The sequence below is a fragment of the Pocillopora damicornis genome, chromosome 2, assembly GCF_964200805.1.
Source record: "Pocillopora damicornis chromosome 2, jaPocDami1.2, whole genome shotgun sequence".
Classification (NCBI taxonomy): domain Eukaryota; kingdom Metazoa; phylum Cnidaria; class Anthozoa; order Scleractinia; family Pocilloporidae; genus Pocillopora; species Pocillopora damicornis.
This window is the reverse complement of record NC_142671.1, coordinates 20749957-20777052: the sequence shown is the minus strand read 5'-3', so window position 1 is coordinate 20777052 and position 27096 is coordinate 20749957. Positions and strand designations below refer to the sequence as shown.

The window sequence follows — 27096 nt, the reverse complement described above, 5'->3', positions numbered from 1 at the left end:
ATAAAATTATACATGACCATTAAGAGGTCACCCGATGTGACACTTTGCCAAAATCCGGACCAAAAAAAAAATATTCGAAACTGGAAATTGCAATGATTAGAAATTCTAACAAGTGTCACAATACCTTATCTTCCTGTTTTATAAAATGTGAAAATTCTAACCTGCGAGCAGGTTTACACCAAGTGCCCTTGTTGGATGCCTCAAGTTTTTCGCGGCGCACAGGCAGCGTATAAGATGCACTGTCCAGTTTTCAGAAGTGCTATTTAAGTCAGTTGAAGCCTTCACAAGTAAAATAAAATTTAGACACAACTATTAAAATATAACGTTGTTTGATTGTTTGTTAACTTGTTTCCGCTTAGACCAGTCAAAGCGAACGACAGCCTTCTACCTTTAGTGATCCTTCAAGAAAAACAAATTGGAAAGGAAAATGTCGTGCCTGGTGCCATTGCCACAGCGCAGTGAGTGATGATATGTTACTTTTTTATGAGAAGCGTAAATTTGTCCTTAATTAGTTAAGAAATACGGTGTTTCGCATATTATTCACGTCTTATCTCTTTAGTCGGTCGGTCGGTCAGCTAAGGAATGCAAACACTAAACTACGCGCAGTCCCTCCTTTTCGGCACAGTCAGTCGCGTGAATCAAAAAACTTCATCGAAAAAAAAAAATTGATGTTAGGGCGGAGCGCAGACCTCAGGGAGCGGGGTGCACCAAGTTTTACGCATCGCGCTCACGTCTACAAAAATTTTTTAATTCGCGCGAAGGACTTTGCTGAAAAGGAAGGACATGTATGAAAGATGAAAACTTACTTCTTTGTTGGTAGACTCATTGTTGGGCGATTTTCTCAATGCGTCGCCAAAGTACGGTAACGATTTTTCGGCTGTCATTTAAACCCGTAGTAAACTGTTATCTTATTTTAGGGTGAAGTCAGTTAAGGACCTTCAAATGAATGTGAATTTGTGTAATGGGAAATTTCATGGAAGAGTGCATGTCACAAAAATTTGGGATGAGGTTGTACAGGTAAGAAAACGTATTGGTGTTTTTCAGCAATTGACGTTTTGAAATAGTTTAACTTGCCTTACAATACATTGAATAATTTACAAATTGGTGTTGAGGTGTTAAGGTTTAACCCTTTAACACCTTAGAGTGACAAGCATATAATTTCTCCTCACAATATCACCCCTTAATCACACATTAAGGTCATGAGAATAAAGGAAATGATCACCAACTAAAGAAGCTCTTGATTGTTAAACAAATTCTCCTTGTCAGCACCTTAGGAAATGTGTAAAGAGCAGTATGGAGAATGTGCATACTGATGTTGGGGTGTAAAGGGTTAATTAATTACTGTATGTTTACTTTAAAGGGAGAGTCACCACTGAAGGGCTTCCACAATGGGGATAAAATTCAAGTCAAGATTCTTGGATTTCGCGACGTGAAGACGCACAAGTAAATTCTTAGTTTATGATCTTTGATATGATGTCAGTTTTTCGGGCTTTGTCAAACATCCAAATTTTTTTTTTCTGGAAGGTGTTGACTGGTGATAAAACAGTAATGTAAAGCTTTCTGTCAAGAGGTCTCATAATTGAATGATAGAGCGCTTTTTAAACGAGTGTCTTTTAACCAAAAGCAAATTAATCGCCAAGGGTAACCAGAACGAAGGAAAATATCAGGAAGAATCAATGAAAACTCGAATTGAGTAAACAGCTTTCAAGAAAACGCTTTCAGGAAAACGTGGCTAACCACGTTTATGGTTACAAGTTACGGTTGGTTGAAACTTTTCGTTAGATTGGATGGGAAAGTGCGTTTGTATCTGATTGGTTGAGAAAGCAGCGTGCGTTTCTCAGACCAATCAAAGAGCGTACCGCTGCGAAACCAATGCAATACCAGTTTATTTTGGACCCTCATTGTCAATTGAAAACTGATCCATACGTCAGTGGTTTATGATAAACGGTCTGCCTGTTTCAATCCTGTGCGTGGCAAAATTTTGGTTGAAGAAATAATTTTATGTCTTTCAAATTGAGGGCGTCAATCTTTGAAAAGATTCTATGTAGGTTTTGGTACTGGATATTCATTTTACGCAATATTATTTATTGTTTTAGGTACTTACCAGTAACGCACACCAATTTCACTAAATCTGTAGCCGAGCTGACAATGAAACCCAGGTAACCTAGCATAGTGTACTGAATATTTTGTGGTCGTTCTCTATGTAAAATGTTTTTTTTTTTACATTAAATAAGTAGATGTTATTTAGTCTTGCTGTTTTAGAATTTACGATTTTCTTAAACGTGGCCTCATGCTTCGTTTTAAAAATGCGAAAACCCCATTTTTGGAAAAGAGTTAGTCGATCGATATATGATATATAATACATGATGACTTGAATTTCATGCTCACTGGTCAGAGAGCCAAGCAAGCGCCGCCATGCAATTGAAATCGGGGAAACCGAGAACAAATCAGCTTATATTCGTTTCCAGTTTTTCTCTTTCTTCCGCCCTCGGAGGAAAGGAGAGAGAGAGAGAGCTTGTTTCCCTCACTCTCGCCCTGCTGACGGGTAGGAGAAGAGAGATCCTGGTAAAGAGAATGTTAGACTGGTGCTTAAAGCACACGGACAAGGTTGCAGTTTTTTTTTTGGGACATTACCTTAGATTAATTTACGTTTCGTCATTAATCTTTGTCTTGTCGCTGCCCCCACTTTTGATAGTGAGTTATTAGAAGTCAGCAGTGATCAGCAGAGTGCTTCAAATGGAAATGCTGAAGGGGGTGGAGCTGACAAGAAACTTGTGGACTACCAAGTTGGGGAAGAAGTAAATTGCTATGTGAAGTCGGTACGTGACAATATAATTATCATAGGCAGTGAAGATAGCTGTATCTACTGTATCTCTTTAGTCATTACTTCTGTACTCAGGATACACGCGGATGGGACGCGTTTATCCTGAGAACTTCGTATTTGAGTAATTCCAATTGAATGCAGAATTAATGTAGGATTACTTTGGTTTTGTCTTACTTCGCCATACGATTGGTCCAAAAAAAACACATACCACTTTTTCCACCAATTAGATCCAAAACCAATCGCGACCCGTCTCACGCACTTTCCCGCGCATTAAATAGTTTTTTGTTTGCTTTTCAGTTCTCACAGGCTCCATGTGACATTTTCCTCTGCTCTGATAGACTGTTGTAATTATTTTGGTTTGGGTTTTGCGATACGCGTCCAAAGAGTGAAATGATTTTATAGTGGCACATTCATAGGTTGCTTCTGTTGATACTTTTTGTTGATCGATAGGCTACAGATTATTGCGTGTGGATGATGTTGAGTCCAGCTGTAAACGGAAGAGTAGCGCTTTTACACGCCTCGTCTGACTTGGAGGTAAGTGCTAGGTACTCGCAAATACGCTGTCCTAAACTATGAGCGATTTACTTGTTGACTCTTCATAACCGTAGCTTCTGTTAAATGTCATTGTGCCAGTTAATTCATTTGCTACGCTTTCAGGTGTTGAAGTCCCTTAAAACTCATTTCAAGCCTGGAGATGGATACAGATGTGTGGTGTTGAGCGTGGATGAAGAAAAAAAATTGGTGGACCTTTCAATCAATGGTGAGAACTTTTCAGTCATAAGTCGTCTCCGAGTTAGATGAAACCAGAATCTGGGAGCGCAACGGGGTTTGGTTGATGAATTTGGAACATTCGAGAGCCATAAAACAATACTGATACCACGATGAAGTCAGTTTGGATGTTGATCGCATCAACATCAACAGCGATCAACATCCAAAGTGACTCCATCTTGAGACAAACGAATAAAGTTCATCTCCTATCTTACACTGCGATGAACAATAAACACATATTCTATTACAATACTGCAACAATTTGCTTTTGCAAATAGCGATCATGTTTGGCCGTGCCTATATTATTGCCAATGAAAATGTTTTAGCCCGCCAAATTTTTCTTTGGCTTTTTTTTCCCGTCACTTAGTATAGGAACCATCACTCAGATTTATCATAGGGGTGAAATTCAACGGTTTAAACTTAATCATTGTACTTCTTCAGTCAAAGCTGGATCTAAAATCGAGGTCACCCAAGTGTTAACAGGCCAGGTTGCCAAGATTTTTCCCGACCAAGGACTCCTCGTCCGGCTTCCCATGTACAAATATGGTGTGGTTGGTCTCACAGACCTCAGTGACAATTATGAGGAAAATCCTTTGGAAAGCTTTACAACCATGCAGCTTGTTAGGTAAGCCAATGCCTTTGTCTATCATTACACGCTTGAAATTGGTGGTTTTCAAGCTAAAAAAGTCACATGCCTTCGGTGGAGTTAAGCTGGCTTAGCGTTTACGTTTTTGACACTAACTCTCTGTTGGGTCGATATTTTTCTCAATCCTTTGTTGCGTTCCTTAAGAACGATATTTTGTAAAAGAAATACCCGCTATTATGCAGGTGGACAAGCAATCTTTTGGGGAGGGGGAGGGAAAGAAGCGTTTTTTTTCTGGGGGTAGGGGATGGGGACGTCCAAGAAGAGAGAATTTATATGTAATGTAGTCAAATAGGCTGTACATCAGTGATCAATACTTGCCTCAATATATAGGTGTTTTGTCCTGTCAACGAAAAGCAAAGACGAATTTGATCTGTCACTTAGACCTTCAAGGTGAGAACAAACACGTGTCTTGTCACAAGTAAACATATTCTGCCGATTTGTTTCTCTGAATAGATATAGTCACTATCCAAGGGTTGCATTTTGGTGTTGTTTTGTGGAGTCTGCGATCTAATGAAATGGTTTGGAATCGTTCGGAGACTCTATTCATGCTAAAGCAATAAATAGAAACTGGTCTAGAGAAATATTTTCCCCGTAACCCCTTATAACTTGAGCTCTATGAATCTAGTTTTTAATCAAACGAATTCCCCTGGTAAGTATTTTTCTTTCTCCTCTTTAACTTTTCTACTTTTACCTGTCATTGTATTGATATTGCGGGGAGAACTCACTTATTGTTTACTCCGAAAGTAAAAGAGGTAAATTATTCAGGTCCACTGGAACTCTTAACTGAATAGCTATGTTTTTTTTTTTCTTTTCTTATTGGGTGCTAGGACACAAGCAGTGGCAACAATAAACGAGGAAGGTAACTGAATTCTTACTGAGTGTATCCTTTTTTTCGTTATTTGTCGGAAGAATTTCAATTTTACATTATTAAAGGTATTTCCAGAGCTCTATTTTTAGTCCTAATTTGTCATGTCCGAAAGTATCTTTCATTGATAATCTAACAACACTGTAATTAAGAAGTATACGACTTGTTCCATCTGATTTGTTTTTCTGGGTTCTCTGTACAGTTGCAAATACTAACGAGGAGGATCGCGAGATCAACAGTATAAGTGATCTAAAAGAAGGGGACATCATCCGGGGCTTTGTTAAGAGTTGTTCTGATGTGGGTGTCTTTGTCAGGTAATATATCATATATATACTAATTGCTTGAGTGGGAAGGCCGCACGAGAAAATATTTGGCTCGTGGTCATGACGTACGGACCGAGTGCAAAAGAGAATGTTCACTGCATGTGTGCGAGGTTCTAAAGTAATAATCGATCAAAAGAGAATTCTAACAGAGTGTGAGGTACTAACGAAACAATCGATCAGTAGAGAATGATAACAGTGCGCGAGATAGTAACGTAACAATCAAACAGAAGAGAATTCTAATAGTGCACGAGATGCCAACAAAAATATCTCTTGCTAACGAAAAAATCGATCGAAAGCGAGTCCTTTCAGGGTGCAAGATACTAGCATAACAATCAATCAAAAGAGAATCGTAATAGTTCACGAGTTACTAGCGTAACAATCAATCGGAAGAAAATCCTAACCGTGTGCGAGATACTTGCGTAACAATCGATCAAATGAGAATCCTAACTGTGCACGAGATACTGGTGTGAGAATCGAAGAGAAAGAGAACCCTAACTATGCGCAAGATACCAGTGTAACAATCCATAAAAGATAATCTTAACCGTGAGCGAGATACTTGTGTAACAATTGATCAAAGAGAATCTTAATCGTGAGCGTGATACTAGCGTAATAATCGATCCATAGAGAATCCTATCCATGCACGAGATACTAGCGTAAAAATCGATCAAAAAGAATTCTAAAAGTGTGCGAGATACTAGCGTAACAATCGATGAAGAGAAAATGGTAATGGTGCACGAGATTCTAACAACAATCATCAAAAGAGAATTCTAATTGTGCGCGAGATACTAGCATAACAATCGATCTGGCCCCGTTTGTTCGAAGATCGGATATCGCTATTCACCGGATAAATCTCTATCCGGTGAATAACGCTATACGTTTTGCTATTACTTATCTGCTGGATAGCGATTTATCCGTTGGATAGTGTTATCCGCCCTTTACACAACTGGGCTCTGGAGAGAATGCTAATCGTGCACGAGATACTAGTGTAATAATCGAACGAGAGAGAATTCTAATAATGCGCGAGATACTAGCGTACAAATCGATCAGAAGACGATCCAAACCGTGCGCTAAATACTCGTGTAAAGCCCCGTTCGAATGGTCATAATAGTAGATTACAATCGATGATAGTTTCAGCTATCATTCACTATCACTGACTATCATGTTCGCGTTCAAACAGTTTATGATAGTTGACAAAATCACGCAATGAGATCGCGTAATTGTAAACAAGTATTGCGCGCGCTGAGGTCGGTGGCATTTCGTCGGCAAGTTTCGAGTTGAAGATACTGAAGCCTACCAGGAGATGATTAGAATGAATTACAAGACATTACGCGAAATTTTGACGGCTATTTTAGTCATTTTACCGTTTGCCGTTTCGGTTTGAGCCTGTTTTTGGAAATACTGATGACCGAAAAACTATCATTCACTATTAACCGCTCGTTCAAACGGCAAAAACTATCATCAACTATCTTGTGGAATTTGGACATGTCCAAACTACATGGTAGTTGATGATATCCAATGATAGTCGATGACAGTGTATGATAGTACTAGTTCCTGTTCAAACGCGCGTGATGGTTGAAAGTATCATCCACTATCGTAACCGTTTAAACGAGGCTTAACAATCCATCAAAGAAAATCTTAATAGTACGCAAGGTACTAGCGTAACAATCGATCAAAAAAGAATTCTAATGGTGCGCGAGATACTAGATTAACAATCGACGAAAGATAATTCTAATAGTGTGCGAGATACTAGATAAACAATCGATCAAAAAAAGAATTCTAATGGTGCGCGAGATACTAGCGTAATCGATCAAAAAAGAATTTTAATGGTGTGCGAGATGCTAGTGTAAAAATCCATCAATGGAGAATTCTAATGGTGTGCGAGATACTAGATTCACAATCGACACAAAAAAAGAATTCTAATGGTGCACGAGATACTAGATTCACAATCGACAAAAAAATAATTCTAATGGTGCGCGAGATGCTAGATTAACAATCGACAAAAAAATAATTCTAATGTTGCGCGAGATACTAGCGTAATAATCGATCAAAAAAGAACTCTAATGGTGCGCGAGATACTAGCGTAATAATCGATCAATAGAGAATTCTAATGGTGCGCGAAATACTAGATTAACAATCGACAGAAAAAAGAATTCTAATGGTGCGCGAGATACTAGATTAACAGTAAATTAAAAAATTCTAATGGTGCGCAAGATACTAGATTAACAATTAATTAAAAAAAATTCTAATGGTGCGCGAGATACTAGATTAACAATCGATCAAAAAAGAATTCTAATGGTGCGCGAGATGCTAGCGTAAAAACCGATCAATGGAGAATTCTAATGGTGCGCAAAATACTAGATTAACAATCGACAAAAAAAGAATTCTAATGGTGCGCGAGATAACAGCGTAACAATCGATCAAGAAAGAATTCTAATGGTGCGCGAGATGCTAGCGTATAAATCAATCAATGGAAAATTCTAATAGTGCGCGAAATACTAGATTAACAATCGACAAAAAAAGAATTCTAATGGTGCGCAAGATACTAGCGTAATAATCGATCAAAAAAGAATTCTAATGGTGCGCGAGATACTAGCGTAACAATCGATCAAGAGAGCATCTAATGGTGCTCGAGATAGTTACAGAATAACTGATTCTAAAACGATTTTGTCACTTGTGCAAGACACAAGTGACAGAATCGATCAAAAAGGAATTCGGCAAACAAATGAAACATCGATTCAAAGAGAATGTTAACTACCTGAGTGCATGAGGTTCTACCAAAACGATTGATCCAAGGAGTGCGAGACACTTTTGAAGCAATCGATCAAAAGACGGTTTATAGTGCTCTAGATAATAACTTGATGATCGATCAAATGAGAGTTTTAATACCGTATTTATTCGATTAAACGCCGCATTTTAGCGCAGAAATATTAATAAACGCCGCCCTCGAATAGCACACAGCGATCGATGCTTCGATCGCAGTTGGAAATTTTGAGTGAACTAGACACAAGTCCTTTTGAATGAACCAGTTCTGATGTCGAGAAAGCATATCCGACATAAGAGCTTTATTCACTTTATTCACTCCATGTATTGCAGTAGTATTAACATGCACATTGTCAAATTGAAAACGATATAAAATTATTTTTTAGACAAGCACTAAGACATGTTTCGCCGCGGCGTTCAATCGAATAAATACGTTAATGCATGAAATACTAACGAAATAATTTATCAAAAGAGAATGTTATAGTGCCCAAGATACTGACGAAATAATCGATCGAAAGAGAATTCTATTAGTCCCCAAGATGCTAATGTAACAATCGTTTGAAAGAGAATGCTAACATTGTGCGAGATACTAATGAAATAGTTCAAGTTATTAAATCTGGATGGAAAAGACTCGAAAACTACATATCTGGCTGCTGCAAAAAGGGAAGTTGGAAATGAAAAGATGTTAAGAGATTTTAGTGATTTACAAAACATTCTTCATACTGAGAATGAAAGTGTAACCGGTCATTAAATTTCTTTTGCAGTCTGGCCCATCACATTGTTGGCAGGGTACAAATAAAGAACTTATCGCAGTATTTCGTGAAGAACTGGAAGCCTTTATTCCCCATGGGAAAGTTAGTTAAAGGCAAAGTTTTAAGGTAATTTGTTTGAAAAGGTATGTACATACGGTGATACGGTTACACGCTGAAAAACCAACTGAGGACGGCTATCGCTCTGTTAACCTCATGATTCACGTGTCGCCAAACAGGGTATGATTTTTGGGCGTCTTGAATAACCCTCTACACGACATCACCATTCATTTATATTATTACTATTCATTTCCTATGGCGCTGACGATGAGAATTTGATTAACAATCAAAAGCTGCTTAGCTGAGGTGGCTATCATTTCCTTTTTTCTCGTGACCAAAGCTTTTAGGTCAGCGATGTCGCTTAACCCTTAAACACCTAAAAGTGACTAGCATCTTTTTTCCCTTTATCTCCTTTATAACGCGTCGAAGCTATTTAACAATTGACCAGAATCTATTAGAAACTGTAAAGATTATAGAACCTTTTTAAGACTTTCAAGGAATTTTTTATGCAATAGAGTAGAGTGATTAGTTAGTTTTACTGTAATTTCTATTCTGTTAATCCTACTTCTACTTTTAATTGCATATTGCGTAATTTGTGAAGTAACTTAATTTGATTTTTTTTACTTTAATTGTAATTGATGTATTTTAACAGGGAAGAGCCACCAGGTGGATCTGTTAATAAACCATTATTATTATTATTATTATTATTATTATTATTATTATTATTATTATTATTATTATCACCCTTGAATCAAACATTAAGGTCGCGAGAATAGAATAAATGATTACTAACTAAAGAAGCTCTTGATTGTTCAACAAATTCTCCTTGTCAGCACCTTGGGCAATGTATAGAGAACAGTATGGAGAATATACATGCTGAACATAGAGTGCATGTATAGGGTTTAAAGGAGAAATTAAAAGGAAGTCAAGCTTAAGTGTTGAACAGGGAAGCAGTTTTATCTGATGCGTCACGAACAGAGTGAATCCCTGGATCGTTAGCCTTGTGCAAAGTTTAAACTTGGCGATGCGTGGTGTGACACTATCGAATAAGAAGCTAACAATTACATGTATTAATCCTTTGAGTGACTGGCGTCTAATTTCTCCTTACAATATCACCCCTGAATCAAACATGACAGACATGAGACTAGAGGAGATGATCACCAAGTCAAGCAGCTCTTGATTGTTGAACAAATTCTCCTTGTCAGCCTCATTGGAAATGTATGGAGAACAGTATGAAGAATATGCATACTGATGTTGGGGTGTAAAGGGTTAACAAAGGAAAGCATTTCTGTGGGTAAATGCTAAACTTTTGTAGGGAAAATGAGTTGTAGTTTGCATAAAAATGAAAAGTAATTTTCATACAAATTTTTTTGTGACGTAGTATTGACCTGATCAAAGGATACCTGGAGTTGTCTTTGAAAGGGAGAGATGTCGGTGGACCCGACCCAGCACCAAAACCAACGCGTTTAGATGAAAAAGAGAAACGAGACAAAGAGAAGAAAGAACAGAAAAGGAAGAGAAAGAAGGAAAAAGAGAATAAAACAAAGGACGGATCAGATGATGAAGCAGAAGTTATTTTAAAGAAACTCAAAGCAGGTAAATAAAGGGCGGTTAAAGCCAAATCCGAATAATTTAGAGAGGCACTGTAGTAGCACAAACACTCTAAAGAACCCACGAGCTATTAATTTACAGGACGTCCAGCTACCAGACACGAGACATGCTAGAGAGAGGGGCCTATTTTTAGAAACAATGTTCTCTTAAGTATCAGAGAGGAAGGCCGATTATTAGCGAGGGTATATTATGGTTAAGATGTTACGCCACTCGATCGAAAAGCGCCTTGTTTCTTTATGATTTGCCTTCCACAGATTCCGATCACGAGGACAGCCCTGAAAGTGAAAGCGAAGAAGAAGACGAGACATCTGGAAACATTTCAGATGAAGAGGTCAGACAATATACAAAGTCTTAACGGGATTTTGACGAATCAGCCACACTAACATGTAAACAGGTTAAAAGCTTCGATGCATTTGAAGCAGAGTTTCCCATCTACTCTTCAGTCATTAGTGGCTTTAGCTAGTAAAAATTTGCGCGGGATATTGGCGCGTGGTCGGAAGATTTGATCTCTTTGCGCATGCCCAACGCTTGACCGCTGGGTTTACTGTATTCTTGTTGGAATGATATTTCATGATCAAAATGTTTCCCTTTATTTTGATATTCAAGGCTGACGACGCAAATTCGCACAAATCAAATGGAGTACCAAGATTGGAGGTATTCGTTTTTTTTCTTTTTTTTTAATCTGTGCTTAAATTGTTTCCTGTGATGTTCTTTAAACAAATAAGATCTCTTCTTTTTGTTTTGAATGTTTTGAGTGGTTAACAAAAATTAATCCCATCTCTTGATAATAACCACTCTGAAACCAATCTTAGCGGTGTTGGTCGCATATTGAGTGTTGTTTTGAAATAATGTTTGTTTCTTTTGCAGATTTCAAGCGGATTTGACTGGAGCGAGGACGGAAATTATAGAGAAAGGACACAAAAGAGACAACACGAGGATAATAACGACGATGATGAGAGCAGCGAGAGTGAAACTGAAGGCAGCGGACAGGTGTGTTGAGCGATCAACTTTCCTTAAAATGCTACAATGATCTTTGATTTAAAGTTTTTGGTTGGTAATTGACCCAAGTAGGCTAGATTCTTCCAGTGTATTTTCTTCACAGCACGAAGCTTGCTTTCCTGCGTTAGCTTCATGAAAAATTTGCGCTCCCAACATATTTGTATGCTTAATCAGTGATGCTAACGTTAGCTAAAATATAGTTAAGTGCTAATGTTTATTTAATCAGAGACCCTCATCCCTTTCGCCTTAGCTAGTAAACCGACTTTACCAAGTTTGGGATTCTGACGCGCACCCCATCCACTTTTTACCGTTGGTACAATTACTCTGAAGTCCTGCATAATTAAGCCCTACTGAGTACTGAGGAGACTGAGAGTGTACACAGCATGGTACCATGATGTGTTTTAAAGAGACCCATCTTGATTTTCAGTCGTTATTGCCATGTAGAGGGGAGGTTTGTCTGATGATTGTCTTCTCTCAATATTACCCTTTGTTACAAACTGGAACAGTATTCAATGCGCACTATGATAGTGACATCAAACGAACGCTCAACCGTAAAACAGTCTTAAATGTATACCGACTACAATCAAACGAACGTGAAGGAAAAAGATGGTGTTACATTGAGAGGCTTTTATTTTCACATTTCAAGTTGAGGTACATCGAGCGTAAGGTGAAAGTGAATCCCCCATCTCTACCGTTCAACTGTTGCGTAACTTTACCGTTTGTGAATAGCTTATTGATCAAAAGTTCACTGACAGCAAGTACTTTCGCCTTTGATCAGACTTTACTCAACAGTGAGGTAATTCTTCCTATATTTTCGCGCCTTCAGGTTGCTCGTAAGAAGAGTAAAAGACAGAAGAGGGCAGCAAAGAAAGCCGAAGAGGAGTTCTTATACAAGGTAATTCTGTCACTTTAGCAAATTGCGACTGAGTACTTTTTGTAAAGTGATGGAAATAAGAGAAGACTGTAAGTAAAGTCTCATCATCAAGTACACACCAGTACAGCTGAATCTCTTAAATGAGCTTGTGTATGGATTTGTTATGTTGATGAGCTGGAACAGTACTCGAGTGCTTGTTCACATTTAGATCTCTGCTTTGAGCTCTCATTACGTTCTTGTTATGTTGACCTTTTTGTTGAGGACATGTTGTGGTGATCAGTTTGGTTTTAGTTTACGGTTACTTTTGCCCCATAGTTAGATCGCCAGTTGTTAAATCATTTCTGTGAGAGTCAGATCTTTCCATCGAAAAGGTTACATCGCTCGAAGGAGAAGCTACTTCGCTCCAAACAAGTGACCTCGTTTTACGAAGCCAAAGAAATCCATCTGATTGTACGTCGCTGACTTTTGAACTTTTTGATGGAGTGATCTGACTTTCGTTATAGCGATCCAAAAAGGAGCAATCTGACTATGGGGCGGTTAGTTTCCCAACACTCAATCTAAATTTCTCTTTCCTATGCAGTATATCTTGTTAAATCTTTCACTTTTTCTCTTATTTTTCGCAGACGGAACAATCGCTTTTAGATCAGGATCGCATGCCAGAGACTGCCGAGGACTTCGATCGCGCTGTGTTATCATCGCCTAACAACTCAGTAGTGTGGTTGCAGTACATGGCGTATCACCTTCATACCACAGACATCGATAAGGCACGAACGGTGGCCGAGAGAGCATTGAAAACTATATCATTCAGGTAGTACATCAATACCATGAGGCACTGCGCAATTTAAACGAAAAATACATCTCAGTGAGGCCACCTAGTCTCTAGAGTCTCTTACGTTCGGTGCAGACAATCAAATTAACCTATTTTGATTCCCTGAGGAGATAAACCTGTAACTTGTTCTTACTATATCAGAAGATTATCCTGACAAGATGTAATAAGAATGGATCAAGGTATCGGCTGAAGAGTGTTATCTTAATAGGAAACCAAATTCTCCAGGCTCTACTTACGCCTTTTTTCGCGAGTGCGGTCTTCGATCTCGTTTGTCTTTTCCATACTTCTCTCTCTACCTCTGTTTGCGTTTACGTGTCGCCATTTTACCGCGGTAACATCTCTGTAGTCCACAAGAAGTTGAGCGTAATTTTGCACGGCGTAAAAATGGCCCAAGGCTAAAAAAAAACTTGTGCGTTTAAACTTCGCTTTCGTTTGGTTCACTTTTAGGGAAGAGCAAGAGAAACTAAACGTGTGGGTGGCCCTAATGAACTTAGAAAACCTTTACGGCACGCAGGAGTCCTTAGTTAAGGTGTTTGAGCGAGCCCTACAACAAAATGAGCCCAAGAAAGTGTTCTTTCAACTTATTGGTATCTACTCAAGAACGGATAAAACGGAGGTAAGACTGGGAACGAAGCATGTAACAGCGCATGGTCATAATAATAAGCGATAACAACAACAACTTCAAAACAACTAAAGTTTTTACTAAGTAGTAATCGTTGAAATGATATTTGATAGTAGCATGCATTAGACACGGTTGTATCTCAGTATCGCATTTTTGCTACAATCCCAGTGATATTTCTCTTATAGTTGGCCGAGCAGTTGTACCATACGATGGTGAAGCGGTTCAGTCAAAGTAAAAAGGTGTGGATCGGCTTCAGTTTGTTCTATATGAAGCAAGGAAAGCTTGACTTGGGCAGGAAATTGTTGCAACGAAGTCTAAAAAGTCTGCCGAAGAGGAAACGTAAGTCAAGTGTGGTTTAAAGATGTTTTGGATTGGTAGACGAGGGGAGGAAGTATGTTGCATCTTTCGTCATAGAATGAGTTAGCTTGATCTAAAGTTCTACAGTAGAGCACCTAAAGTAGTTGCGCAATGTTTTGAGTCATAATTTTGGAAGTGCGAATCTGCCTTCAAATCAAAGGAGACTAAAAAAAATACAAAAACGGTGAGGTAGATAAAAACTACATAGAGACAACAGTTTATTAAAGCATTTATCAAGGATTCCGTTTTAAAAGGCGAAAAAAAAGTGGTTAGCTTTGAAAATTCCATGTGTCCTGTTACACCTCTGCCTCCCTCTAAAGGCCAGCTTTGTACAATGGAAACTTTTCTCTGTCGTCAAGGTGGCCTTTGTAGTGAGGTTCGACTTAAATAAGGTACTTAATATGTTATGCTTGTGTGACTCAGGATAGCTATGATGCTTTGATGTAAATTGTCATTTATTGGCGGAATGCGGATTTTAAAAGTTGTAAAATGCTGACTATAGGACCAGACCTAAACCTGATTACCAAAGCCACAAAATAACCACCCAAGGTTGAATAGAATTATGGAAACAAAGATGATTTTGTAAAACCATCGCTCTAGGTGAAAGCAATGTGATAGATTTATCACTCGACTGCTCTTTTTTGTTTGTAGCATTGTTGCTTCTTCATTACTCTGTTGTGGTCTTTTTATTGCAGATATCGAAACTATAGTCCAATTCGCCCTGCATGAATTCAAATATGGTGAGCCACAGCGAGGGCAGACAATGTTCGAGAGCATTCTGACCAACTATCCAAAAAGGAGCGACCTGTGGTCTGTGTATCTGGATATGATGATCAAACAAGGAGACATTGAACCTGTTAGGTACGAAAAAGAACCTCGGTTCTCACATTTTATGATAAACAAAATTTGTAGTTGTGCTGCAGAGATTACCTTGGGACAACTTAAGAGTTGCGGCTTAAAATGAAAACCACTCATCGTTCAACCCTTTCACTCCGAAGATCACATTAGTGATTCTCCTTACTGACTCGAGACAATTTTTATGATTCTGGTTCGGAGAATTTGGTATTGGATCAACTGATAGTTCCCAAATCGATATTTTCTTTCTTCTCATTACTTGTCCGCTTAATATTGTAAGGAGGAATTCTCTCTTGGTCAGTCATGGTAATTCAAGGGTTGACCAAACAGAAAATTTATATCAGCACCCAGATGAGTATCAAGGCTTTACTTGGTAATTTAGCAAAGGGTCATTTAACTTTTCATTTTGTTGTTCCAGCAACATTGTGTAATTTTTTATTTAAAAAAATATTAAGTGTTATGATATTTTAATTTCTTTCACTATTTTGGGAAAGGTAAATACACTCTAAAATGCGCTCTTGAATGACGGTTTTACGGAGTTTTAAAACTGTACAACCTCCTTTTTCTTTTATTTCGTTGTATCTATTTATTTATTTATTTATTTTTATTGTTTTAGGCAAATTTTTGAAAGAGTTATCCACATCAATCTGTCCTCGAAAAAGATGAAGCTCTTTTTCAAGCGGTATCTGGACTTTGAGCGGCAGTACGGTGACGCACTCAGTATAGAAAATGTCAAGACTAAAGCAGTGGAGTATGTTGAATCAAAGGCGGCCCTGATTTAATATACCGTTTAGTCCTTGAGTTTCTTAAGGTTGCTTCGAGGCTGTAGCAGTAGTGATTATGCTGGCGGTGCCACTCTTTGGAGTCGCTGGAGCTCGCAATAGAAGTCAAAGATGTTCCTAAGTGACATGACATTTTCTGGGGAAATAATTTGTGACGACAAACTCGTCTTTTTTCGTTTTTGTCCAACGACAAAACAAATGAATTATTCTTATAGGAACTTATTAGATAAAAAAGAAAGGCTATAGAGAAAACTCAAACCACGAGGGAAAAACATTTTTTAAAATTTATTTACTCTACGCAAAAAGATCAATGTGAGACTACATTTTTATGCATTCGAACTTTGGCCCTTGAGTTTTCCATTTTACTGAATATAATATTTTTACTCTGATGAACGCAAGGAGTGGAGGCGTTTCATAAATGAACTGTACTCTTTGAAAGTGAGGGAGTTAATAGTTCTGCGAGGAGGTTTTTGTTTCGGGGAAACTTCTCACTGAAGTTTCGCATGTTCGTGTCTCTGGTGCAAAGTGGTGTTTCGGCAAGTTCTCGTTTTGTGCTATTTCTCTTGTTTTCTTTTCTCTTGAAAATTCCAAATTGCCTTAATAGTGCGGAAGAAATGACCATTTTAAAGATTTGCCGTTGATTATTTATTATACGCAAGTTTGAGTTTTATGATAGTCAACTGTCAATAAATTATACTATGAAATAATAAGGCAATCCGACTGCGGCTGTCGTGGTTCTTTTTTTCTCTCTAGCTTATCCGTTCATTTATTTGTTTGTGAATTGATATTTTAAAAGAAGAACTTCGAGCACAATAGTTATTCCACGTACAGTACACAACAGTATCATGCTCTTATATACAGAACAGTGCCTACAGTGACTGTATTATTAAAGTATTTCGGTACATCTATTGACCAAATTTTTTCCTCTTCAATCTGTGAAACCGCTGTCGATGCACTTGTACAAGATTAAGTGGAATCTAACGAAGTGTGTCATTAAACTATTAGCCATGATGTGATGTTCATCAGCTTTTAAGGTGCTGTTCTCATGTGAGTTACTTACGATTCTCATTTCCATTTTTCCTTAAAAATTTCGCTTTAATTTTATTGTTTCCCGAAAAAGTTCGAAATAACCAAGGGTTAAAACCACTGTTACGTCCCCAGACCACTCCTATACATTCGCTACTCCTGCCCAAGAAGAAAGAGAAAGGGGCGTGGCCGGAATAGGATGAGTGACATACGAGCAAGAATAATTAATTCCGTTTATTGATTATTTTTGTTTTTCTAAAGCAAGACAAAGGATCTCAATAACCCCTTGAGTCCTAAGAGAGACTAGCATCTAAGATCTCCTTCCATTACCACGTTGAGTTGAACATTAAGGTCACGAGAATATAATAAAGGAAATGATCACCAACTGAAGAAGCTCTTGATTGTTCAACAAATTCTCCTTTCAGCAACTTAGGAAAAGTATAGAGAACAGAACGGAGAAAATTCACACTGGTGTTGGGGTGTGAAGCTTTAATTAAGCTGTAAGCAAATAAGTTTCGCCGAACCTCTTTCAGCAACTTTCATGGTAGTGGTGGTGTATTCGGATGATATTCGTTACTTTTTGATAAAACCGGATCCTTGGAGGAAAGTATTGAGGTGGGTAGGTCTAAATCCGACTCTCCGTTGAAGTGAGCTGTGATGGTCCATTGTTTTAACAAACAGAAATGGTTCTTGTGGCAAAGTTCAACGTTTAACCTTGTGCACTCTCGTGTGAACTTCCCTTGTACTTATAGAAAAACGAAACTCTAAAATGATCGTATATATGTGTCACAAACGAAAAAGAGGTGCTCGAATTAACTAATTCATTAATACCGAAATTCATGAGTAAAAAAATAGTAAATACAGATGTATTGTTTTTCTTTTGACTAGGTCAATTCTGTGCTCACTTCTGTATTCTAAATCTCCAATCCTTAAATTTTCACGTTCCATGTTTCGCGTCCCTGCGTTTCGTATTTGTTTTTTCCCACGATTGCGTCACTTTCTTGTCCCATGTTCCCCGTCCCCTAGTCCAGGTCCAGTATTGAGACCCAGCAAATTGTCAAATATGTAAGTATAACCAGGGTTCGAATCTTAATTCGGTTTTTATTTTTTTTAACCAAGACAAATAAAGCTGAGAAGATGATGATTACCACACCCATTCTTTTGTATGTTGACTTCTCTCTGATCCACCCAGGAAAAGTTTTAGAAGTAAAGACAATTGATGGAGTTTTATATGGATAAAATGCTTATAATTCAATTCCGCTGGTACTAGCTAATGCTGGCGCTTTTAGGAGTATCAGAAAGTCGATTTCAATGGATGTCAGTGTCAGTGATTAACTTTGATCAGACCGATTGAAATTTTTCTTTTCCAACCATTTTGCTGTACGGAACAAAATCACATGGCTGATTTTCACAAAAAGATCGACTGAAAGAATAACACTTCAGCAAGTTAAAAGCACATAAAACAAGGAGGTGAGTAGCGTTGTACAGACCGCAATGACGTGTGTTGTGTCGTAGTTTGATTTTATCGCCTCGTGGCGCCGTTTGACTAAAAGAAACGTATTTTTTCTCAGCTATACTGTACGGATGTATTATTGTCTTCGGTCGAGCTGTTTCACGTAAAATGTATTTTTATAGAATTTTCAAAGCATTTTCCGATGTTCACACCTGTAAGCTGTGGTGCATGGGTGGTGTGACGTGGGCGATTTTTGTTTTTGGGGAGAAGTGGGTGGGGAAGTGGACGAATTTCCTCTTCAAAGAAACTGAAAACTGCTTAGTAATAACAAAGTGCAAGGGTTTTTTTTATGCCATGGCAAGTCATGGTGTGGCCTATTTAAGTTAATAATTCACAAACCAAACTTATACCTCAACATAAAAAAACTTGTACATTTTTGGTAGAAATTTAAAAGTCTTCTGTAGATTTAGAAAAAAAAGCATGAATAATTATCCTCACTTAAAGAGAGTTTTACTCACTGGTGATTTTTTTTTCGACAATTAGAGACTTACACTACCTTCACACCAAGTGCAAAAATACACAAGTGAAATAGGGGTTAGGATTAAAGTATTTCGGGTAACATTGTTCCACTAGTAAGGATGTGATGGTATTTTTTTTGTGACATTTTTTCAGGCTGTCCTTGGGACAGATATTCTGTTATTTTTTCAAGACATTTTTTAGTTTATCCATGTGGACAATCATTTTTTTCTTTTCTTGAGAGTACTGTTTCCACTTCACACATGTCTAAGGCACTTTTCAGCTGATTTTTCTATGCCAAGTTGTCATTGTCCTGCTTTCTCAAATGTGTGGTTACCCTCAAAAATTAGAGAAAAGGTAATATATAGGAGTATACTTTGCCTACCTGATCTGTTTACTTGTGGAAAAAGATGCCAAACCATACAAAATATTGCAGTCTTCTTGCATTGTAGATATTTTGTTTATTTTTGTCTCATGAAATCAAAAGGTATTTTTTTGGTACTTTATCACATTCATATAGGTGATCATAGTCTTACATTTCTCTGTGAAAATGGTTTAAGCTGATGATTTGCTAACAGACAGTGAATGGCATGCAAAACTGTGGTAAAGTTTTGTCATTTAGCTCAAACGGATCACTAAATTATTCTGCTGCTTAGGTAATCCAATCCATGGAATAGCTTGAACTATAAAAATGGTTGACAACAAAATGTTAGAGATATTATGAAAGGGGTTAAAATTTTAACCTAATAGCCAGTCTGTCAAAGTGTTTCGCAGCAGAAATGGGTGGTGCACCTGATGCTAAAACCATCCACTCTAATCAGAAAGAAACTGTCCAAGTGGTTTTATGGAACAAAACATGTGATGTACAAATCATCTAGCAAAAAGACAGAGTGCTTTGGTGCACTGAGAATGCATAAACACCTCTCTATACACAATGTAGTTGTTGTTCAAGAAATCTTTGAACATATCTTATTGACAGTTGTGGCAAATGCATTTTCACTTTGCAAAAATCAAGGAATGCTCTGAAGTGCATTGATTGTGGATCAAAACGTTATCATCCCTTTCTCTGGAATGCAAACCAGTCACTTCTGTAGTTTTGTATGGAAAAAAATTCTAGTATACAGAAAATTCTATGAGATATCAAGGAAAATGTGTAGTATTCATCAGGCTACCAAGATAAACTTGAGCAAATTTAAATTTAATTTAAAAAATTTAAGTGGAAGCCAAGAAATAGGTATATTTTATGATAATGGGAGAACTTATCAGGGAATTTTATGCCTTTTGCAGCAAGCATTATTCCTTTTATAAGTTTATTGATTACAATAAAAATCTTTGTTTTCAGACTTCTTTTTTTATTATTCTTATAAGATTCCTCTGGTACTATAAATATAAGCATGGTGAAATAAAAAAGGGTGATGCTTTTAGTCTTAATTTGGTGCAGGTTCGGCTGTTCTTGGTCTGTGATTTATATACTTAGATGACAACTGACTTAGGGTAACAGAGCAATAAATAACTGCAGTGCACCTTACAGATTGAAGTAGCTTATTGAACAAGACAGATAACAATTGAATTAAAACAGCAGCTAACAACTGGCTGATAGGAATTGAGATAGTGGGAGACTAGCCCCTTAACTTACAGTAGATAGTGGCATGCAGTAGGACATGCAGTAAGGCAGGCAACAAGGCTTGACTTGTGATAAGCTGCATGAGTTTCCCTTACTTAAGACTATGTGTGATTTAATCTTATTGTTAATTATTATTTACTGAAGTAATGACGTTAATTTTAGAAATGCTTATTTTACACTTAAGTTTTTCAGCTGTGAGGCAGCTATTTTTAATGGCATATTTGGTTTAAAGTTCACTGATCAAGAGAATTGCAGCCACTGTTATTGCTGCTGTCAAACCTTTTTACTATATTCACTGTTCTTGGAAAAAAGAACCTGTTTTATACTGATGCTGACCAACAACATTCCCAGTCTCCAGTTAAATATCTACTTGTGATGAACATTTTATCCTTCCCCATTGACAAAACTAGAAATCCAGAAATATTTAATAGTTTTTGTAAGTTGCTTCTTGTGAATGCAGCTGAGTGTAAAAATAGTGACAGAGGTTACTTAAATGTTTAAATTGGTATTCACTCTCCTTTTATCTCATTCTCAACTGGGAATAAAATTTTGAGAGATTTTTAAATGTGAATTGACATTACAGTGTTCATTGGTGTTCCTGTTGAGAGGCATAGATATACAGCTCTAGTTGAAGAGCAGATCTTTTTTTCTTTAAACAACCACAAACCATACACTGCAACCAATTGAAAAAAGTGAGTAATAACAGGAGACCAATGAAATTTTGATTTGAAACAGCAGCTGAAAAAGTGAAGTGAAAGTACATGTAGTTCTTCACAACTTACATAAGATAACTAAGCTGTATGTGAGTCCCAATGGATTCTAACATTGTACACTGTTTTCTCATCATGACTTCATGGGTTTCTTTGGAACCAGCTCCCAGTTGGCTTGTTAGCTCAGTTGGCAGAGCACTGAACTGGTATCGCAGAGGTCATGGGTTCAAATCTTGTACAGGCCTGAATTTTTTCAGGTCTTATTTTCATGACTGCTTATCAAGTAGTGTTCATTGCTGTAAAGATTGCTTTCATATTCACTATACACTGTATTCTGATAATTAGACATTGTATGCCATTTGTGTCCTAGAACTGATTGATAAATCTATCAAATTTTTATCAATTTTTTCCTAATGGCTTCATGAAGGGTTCTGGCTGATGTCAGTGCAAGCATTTGATAGATGGCCTGTTTTCTCCAGCATTTGTCGAGAAGATCTCTAATGGACAGCTAAATGCAATTATCAGTTTGACCAAAAAGTGCTAATGTGTTCATGATCTCAAATTTAGAAAAAAAGAACAAAAAACATAATAAATTTCAGTCTTGATGTTTTCCTTCCCATTTTTCTATTTGAGATAATCATTTTAGACACATCTTTCAACTTACATGTTAACCTGAATTCTAAAAGGTTGTTGAAAAATATTAAATGCAGTAGATAAGTTAATTTAATTTTTAAAACATTTCAACTGGGCTCTTCATCAGCTTATGTATGATCACCATGTTACTTGAAAAATGTTTTAGGAGCAAATTAATTTTAGTTTTATATCTTTACAAATAAAGATGTGAACATTATTGTAGTTATAAGTAACACTCACTGGATTGAAGATATCTAAGACACAAATTTTTGATGAATCATGCCTCACAGCAAAAAAAAAAAAAAAAAAGCAACAAGCTGCCACAGATGTTTAAAGAGGGTGTTTCCTGAATAGAATATGAAATAAGCCATCTTGATAATAGAATTGTAAGAATTGAGTTGCAAGATTTTGGCTTACTTTTCAAAACTTCTCTAAATTTACTTTGAAAAATTCTAAAATCTGTTGGTTGGATGAATTTTTTGGTTTCAGTTAGGACATTGAGTACATTTTAAGTCCTGTAGTTTTATGTGGATGCTAATGTACTAATGAAAATATAGTAGACAGAATGACAACTGAAGTAAGCTTATTAGTTTCTGAAGAATTATTAAGTTGCGCTTTCAGTCAAGTGAAACACTTTGTTGGTTATAAACTATAAGTTGATTAAAGTATATGTAGACTCTCATGGCAAATTTCATGTTGTATTGAAAGCTGACACTTAACATTAATAATTATTGACTTATGTCTGGCAGTAAATTCAGTTTGTAATTATTATGCATTTTTGGCTCTTGATTGTGGCATCTTTCTTTATTTAACAACATATCCATATTCACTTTCTCTCATGCTCTGCACAAACTGTGCATGATACTTACAGTATGGGCCTGAACATGGCTTCTGTAGCTCAGCTTCAGTCTAGGAAAGGGTTTTTGAGAATTGCGGATCAATTTGAGGGACTGTAAACTTACTTTTAAGAGGTGCTGTACCTGAAAATTGTAACTTGGTGGGATTCTGATCCCAATATCCGAGAAATTAGATATTTTTCATGCTTTGGACAATACTTCAAATCTTTCCTTTTTTTATTTGTCCTTTTTACAGTGATAATTGTATTAATTTTGACAACACCACTATTTTTAGCTGTTAGGCAGCTGTTTCCAAAAGCTATTCATTTAAAGTTCAAAGATTTCATAAAGATGGCAATCTCTGTCACAGCTGCTGTCAAATCTTTTTTTATTCTTAGACTATTTACAGTTTTACAAAAAAATATTCAGTCTGCCAAATAGACCAAGTCCACACTCCCAACACTACAGTTCTTCATTATCTCTTACCTGCTGGACTTTTTCCCATGTAAATGAGGTTAGACGTCTACACATGCACTCACACAGTTAATTGTTATGGTTAAATTTCGCCTGTTATTTTTTCAGTTTCTTTGTTACTGCCCATAAACAAAGCTGGCAGTCTAGAAATGTTCTCTACATGGGACATTTTCATTATTTTGGATTTTTTGGGGTCAAACTTTTATATAAACATAGGTCAGCAGGACGTGGGAGAAGCCTTCTGAAAATCTATTCTCCCTGAAGGAATTGTATTAATAGCAAAAATTACCCAGAAAAGATCATTTGATGCGATCTAAACTCCCAAATAGTACCTATGATCCTCCTTACTAATCTATTTGTGGGTAGTGCTAAATCCAAAACACTCTGTTATACTTTGTCTCCAAAAAGCGAACAGACAACCCCTTAGTTTCCAACTTTTTGACCTTAGGTAATCACTGTCTGTAGTTGATTTTTAAATGAAATGCGAGAGGTGAACTCTGATAAGCCTTAGGCACTAATGCATTTAAGATGTGGGACATTTTCAATCTGGAAATTAGTAAAATGTTTTCCTTTTACTCTATAGTATTTCTAAAAATGTCGTTCTCAACACTGAACTTTATGAATAATTGAAAGCAAAATTCCATCGAAGCTTCATAGAGATCGTACAAACACAGTGGTCTAATCAAGACAGTCTCAAAGATCATGTAACCATTTTGATGTCTACATATAAAATATGTAAAAAAATATGAGAAAGGGCAGCAGGGGCCTGATGTACAAATTGTAATTTTGTAAACAAATGTTGTGAAGGTTTCCTTGGTGGTCGTAAGAAAAACATTAAAGTAAGCAAGTAACTTGATTAATCTAGTTTTTTGAAAAATTGATGTTCATCCTCTGGTTTCTGACATTTCTGTAAGATTAGGCTTAGTATGAGAAATTCATGACTTATTACATTGTAATGGTTGACAAGTTTGAAAATTAGATTTTAACAGGAAATTGCAAACCTACTATCATAGTGAATATTTTTTAAAGGAAAAATGTTTGGATTTGTTGAGACTAAAACTCTCTCAAGGGAAACATAGCTGTAATGTTGAATTTGAAATATATATTTTTTTAAATTCTGAGATTTAATTAGAATCTCTATAAGTGTATATATTAGCTGTTTGATGTACTTGAAAAAATGCTGGGGCTCATATAGTCAGTTTATTGATGCAATGCAAGACTTGATGTCTTCCCCGACTAGCCTTATTTCTATAATCCAATATTTATCAAATAATGAGTACCAATTTTTCAGGCCTCTCTTACAGTCTCTAGCTCACTATTTTCAACTTAAAAAATTGTTCAAATTATTTAGGCTTTAGTCCTCATCTTAAACAGGAACTGGCATTATCAGTATTGGCATGAATTCTTTCTGGGAAATTCACCCATCCTTGCATTGATGAGAAGTAGAGTAATGTCATGAATGATTGGTATGACAACATTAGTGGTTTTCTATTGTTGAGAAAGTTATTAAAAACTGTTCAGAAATACATTAATTTGTATTGAATCTTGGAAAGAAAAATTTTGTATTGACATCTTCGTATTTTAGCACTTCTGCAACAGGGTTGAAAAATATACACTGCTCTAATGAAAAATATTGAACAAGGATCTTTTGAGATAGTGGCAGTTTTCTTTACCAACGTGTATGTAGAATTAACGGATCTCTATAATTGCAAAATTCTTCAGTCTTTCTTGGTAAAAACGGAAGTCGTTGGTTTGTCAACGTCCGTGAACGTGACCGAGGTATCGTATTTTTTCGCTGAGTGATGGTGACGTCATGATCGTGGCGTGAGAACTGCTCTGATTGGTCAATGAACAAAGCTCAGGGGCAATGTCGTCACCTCTTTAGAAGCAGCTATATTTGACTCGTGACGTTAATACAAACCAGAATTTTCAGGATTTGTCACCTGAGCTCTCTTATTTCGCTTGCCAGTTCCAAGCTATACACGTGGGAAAAATGTTGTGATTTCAGCTATCGCACCTGTAGAAATCGAAAGTAAAACTCCTGACTTACAGAAACGAGGGGAAATTTTCGAGTGTTTTGGTCCTGTAACCGTGACAATAGCCTGTGATAGGCGGGGCGTTATGGCCAAGGTGAGCGATTTGATTGGTCAGTGATTTCCTGTTTGACAAGTCAGGTCTCGTGATGCAAGGTTCACCCGTGGCCTGCAATGAAAACAATAACAAAGAGAAAATTTACTTCGAGGGAAAGTCTAACCTGACTGATTTTCGTTGAAATCGTACTGTTTATCTCAGTGAGCCATAGAAGTACATGCAGCAAGGAGTAGATTTTACTCCAGTACGTTCCTTTTCAATGAGAATTATGTTGAAATTATAATCTGCACTTAACTTAAAGTCATTTTAGCAAGTTCTGCTCTTTCCTCGAGCTGGGTTGTTTGATAAGTTACATAACGAATTTTTCCAAATTGATTATTTTTCAGCTTCCATTGGACGTGGAGAGTTCGTGTGAGGAAAGTTTTGGCGTGTTTTCTCCATTCGAGGACGATGAATTCGAAGGCTCGCGGACGAGCTTTTGGGGAGAGTCGAATGGAGGTGGAGGACGAAACGGCTGGGACAACGTTCAGACATTGCCTTCTTCTCCGTTTGGCGGGCTCGGAGGCGATTTTGATATGGAACTGGAATTTTTTCGAAATGATGTAAACGAGGACTGCAAAGTTGCTGGGCCTACTTTAGCCGAACTAAACGATCACCGCTCACTATCTCCTTTGATTAATCCCGAAATGGAGCGTCTTCATCGCATTGCCACTCGCATGGAAGGCGATTCTTCCCCTTGGGATTGCACAACTCGGAAGCCACAGGGCTACATCGCTTTAGAGCTCACGTCGGACAAGGATGAAAGAAGGGTTGCTCAAGTTAAACAAGAACCTGTTCTTCTATTTTATGAACATAATGACAGATTTGAAAAATCGTCTTTAGTTTCTAAAGATGCGGAGAAGAAACGTCCGAGCAAACCAACATGGACTACGACCCAAGAGACAGCTTCTCCACATTGCAATAATGAGGGTGAGAAATCAGTGTCCGCGGACGATCAAAACTCATCACAGAAAGTTGTATTGCTTGATAAACAGTTGGGCAGTGAAGTAAATAATCAAATGCCTAAGTTAGTTTCAGCGGAAATGAAAGCTCAATTATATTCAGAGGGAACGAATCTGCGCGAGGATGTGAGAATTGTAGCCGATCGGGACACGATTGAAGCTGATCCGGGCAGTCCTGCTGTAGAATACGATTCCGCGGATGAAGACATGGATAGTGATGAAGATTTTGATGTAGAGAACCACTCGCATGGTACAGGATTAGCCAGAAATCGGAAAGGTCGTAGGGGAGACCAAGACGACCTTTCTCCGAATCCAAAAAAGTTACTAGAAATCAGCCGAGAGCTGGATCGCTTAAACAAAGTTATAGGTGACTTAAAGCCGATACATCAGTTGCCACAGAACGCTCGAAACAAGTCAAGAAAGGAGAAGAACAAGTTGGCATCAAGGTAACATTTTTTTTTCATTTTTGCATGGAGCTAGCTTATGAAGGAAAATCAGCTTAAGTTAACCCTCTTGAATTTTGTTCGATTGTAAATGTACAACGTACAAGCATTAGTTCATTTCAACGCAAATCGTCCCTTCAAAACTTGCTACTTTATTCGATGTACACATCGATCAGTGAGTTTGGACTGAATTTTGTCGCTTCTTCTTTTCTTCCTTAAGTCGGTTCTGCTTTCACTTACAAATTCGCCAGACAACATTTCTTAATTAAGTGTCTTACAAGGAAATGGTCTACTTTGAGGTCAGCTGCGCGGAAGTTGTGGATTATGGAAGAATGTCGAAATCGACTTTTTGGTTTTAGGTTGTT

General features: G+C 37.3%; 2 protein-coding genes across 4 annotated transcripts in view; both read left to right on the top strand.

Moving 5' to 3' along the window:
• The window catches only part of LOC113667828 (protein RRP5 homolog), a 36411-nt gene extending 19461 nt beyond the window's left edge, over window positions 1-16950 (top strand). The window contains exons 28-49 of the mRNA XM_089196770.1: window positions 360-458; window positions 918-1017; window positions 1361-1443; window positions 2097-2159; window positions 2696-2819; window positions 3275-3358; window positions 3482-3584; window positions 4034-4217; window positions 4569-4628; window positions 5066-5097; window positions 5306-5417; window positions 8951-9064; window positions 10377-10591; window positions 10861-10937; window positions 11213-11260; window positions 11474-11596; window positions 12432-12500; window positions 13103-13287; window positions 13756-13924; window positions 14116-14269; window positions 14983-15148; window positions 15759-16950. Coding sequence (XP_089052896.1) covers window positions 360-458; window positions 918-1017; window positions 1361-1443; window positions 2097-2159; window positions 2696-2819; window positions 3275-3358; window positions 3482-3584; window positions 4034-4217; window positions 4569-4628; window positions 5066-5097; window positions 5306-5417; window positions 8951-9064; window positions 10377-10591; window positions 10861-10937; window positions 11213-11260; window positions 11474-11596; window positions 12432-12500; window positions 13103-13287; window positions 13756-13924; window positions 14116-14269; window positions 14983-15148; window positions 15759-15924 — 2530 coding nt within the window. The 3' untranslated portion in view covers window positions 15925-16950. The remainder of the gene's footprint in view (window positions 1-359; window positions 459-917; window positions 1018-1360; window positions 1444-2096; window positions 2160-2695; window positions 2820-3274; window positions 3359-3481; window positions 3585-4033; window positions 4218-4568; window positions 4629-5065; window positions 5098-5305; window positions 5418-8950; window positions 9065-10376; window positions 10592-10860; window positions 10938-11212; window positions 11261-11473; window positions 11597-12431; window positions 12501-13102; window positions 13288-13755; window positions 13925-14115; window positions 14270-14982; window positions 15149-15758) is intronic.
• A 1255-nt stretch (window positions 16951-18205) lies between these two features.
• Window positions 18206-27096, top strand: part of LOC113667815 (uncharacterized) — a 19756-nt gene continuing 10865 nt past the window's right edge. Inside the window, exons 1-2 of one of the 3 annotated variants that reach the window (XM_089196769.1) lie at window positions 18206-18420; window positions 25674-26734. In XM_089196769.1, the coding sequence (XP_089052895.1) occupies window positions 25863-26734 (872 nt within the window). In that variant the 5' untranslated portion in view covers window positions 18206-18420; window positions 25674-25862. Of the gene's footprint in view, window positions 18421-25091; window positions 25327-25363; window positions 25532-25673; window positions 26735-27096 lie in introns of those variants that run through there. The other 2 variants (XM_089196768.1, XM_027183671.2) reach the window with 2 other exon arrangements.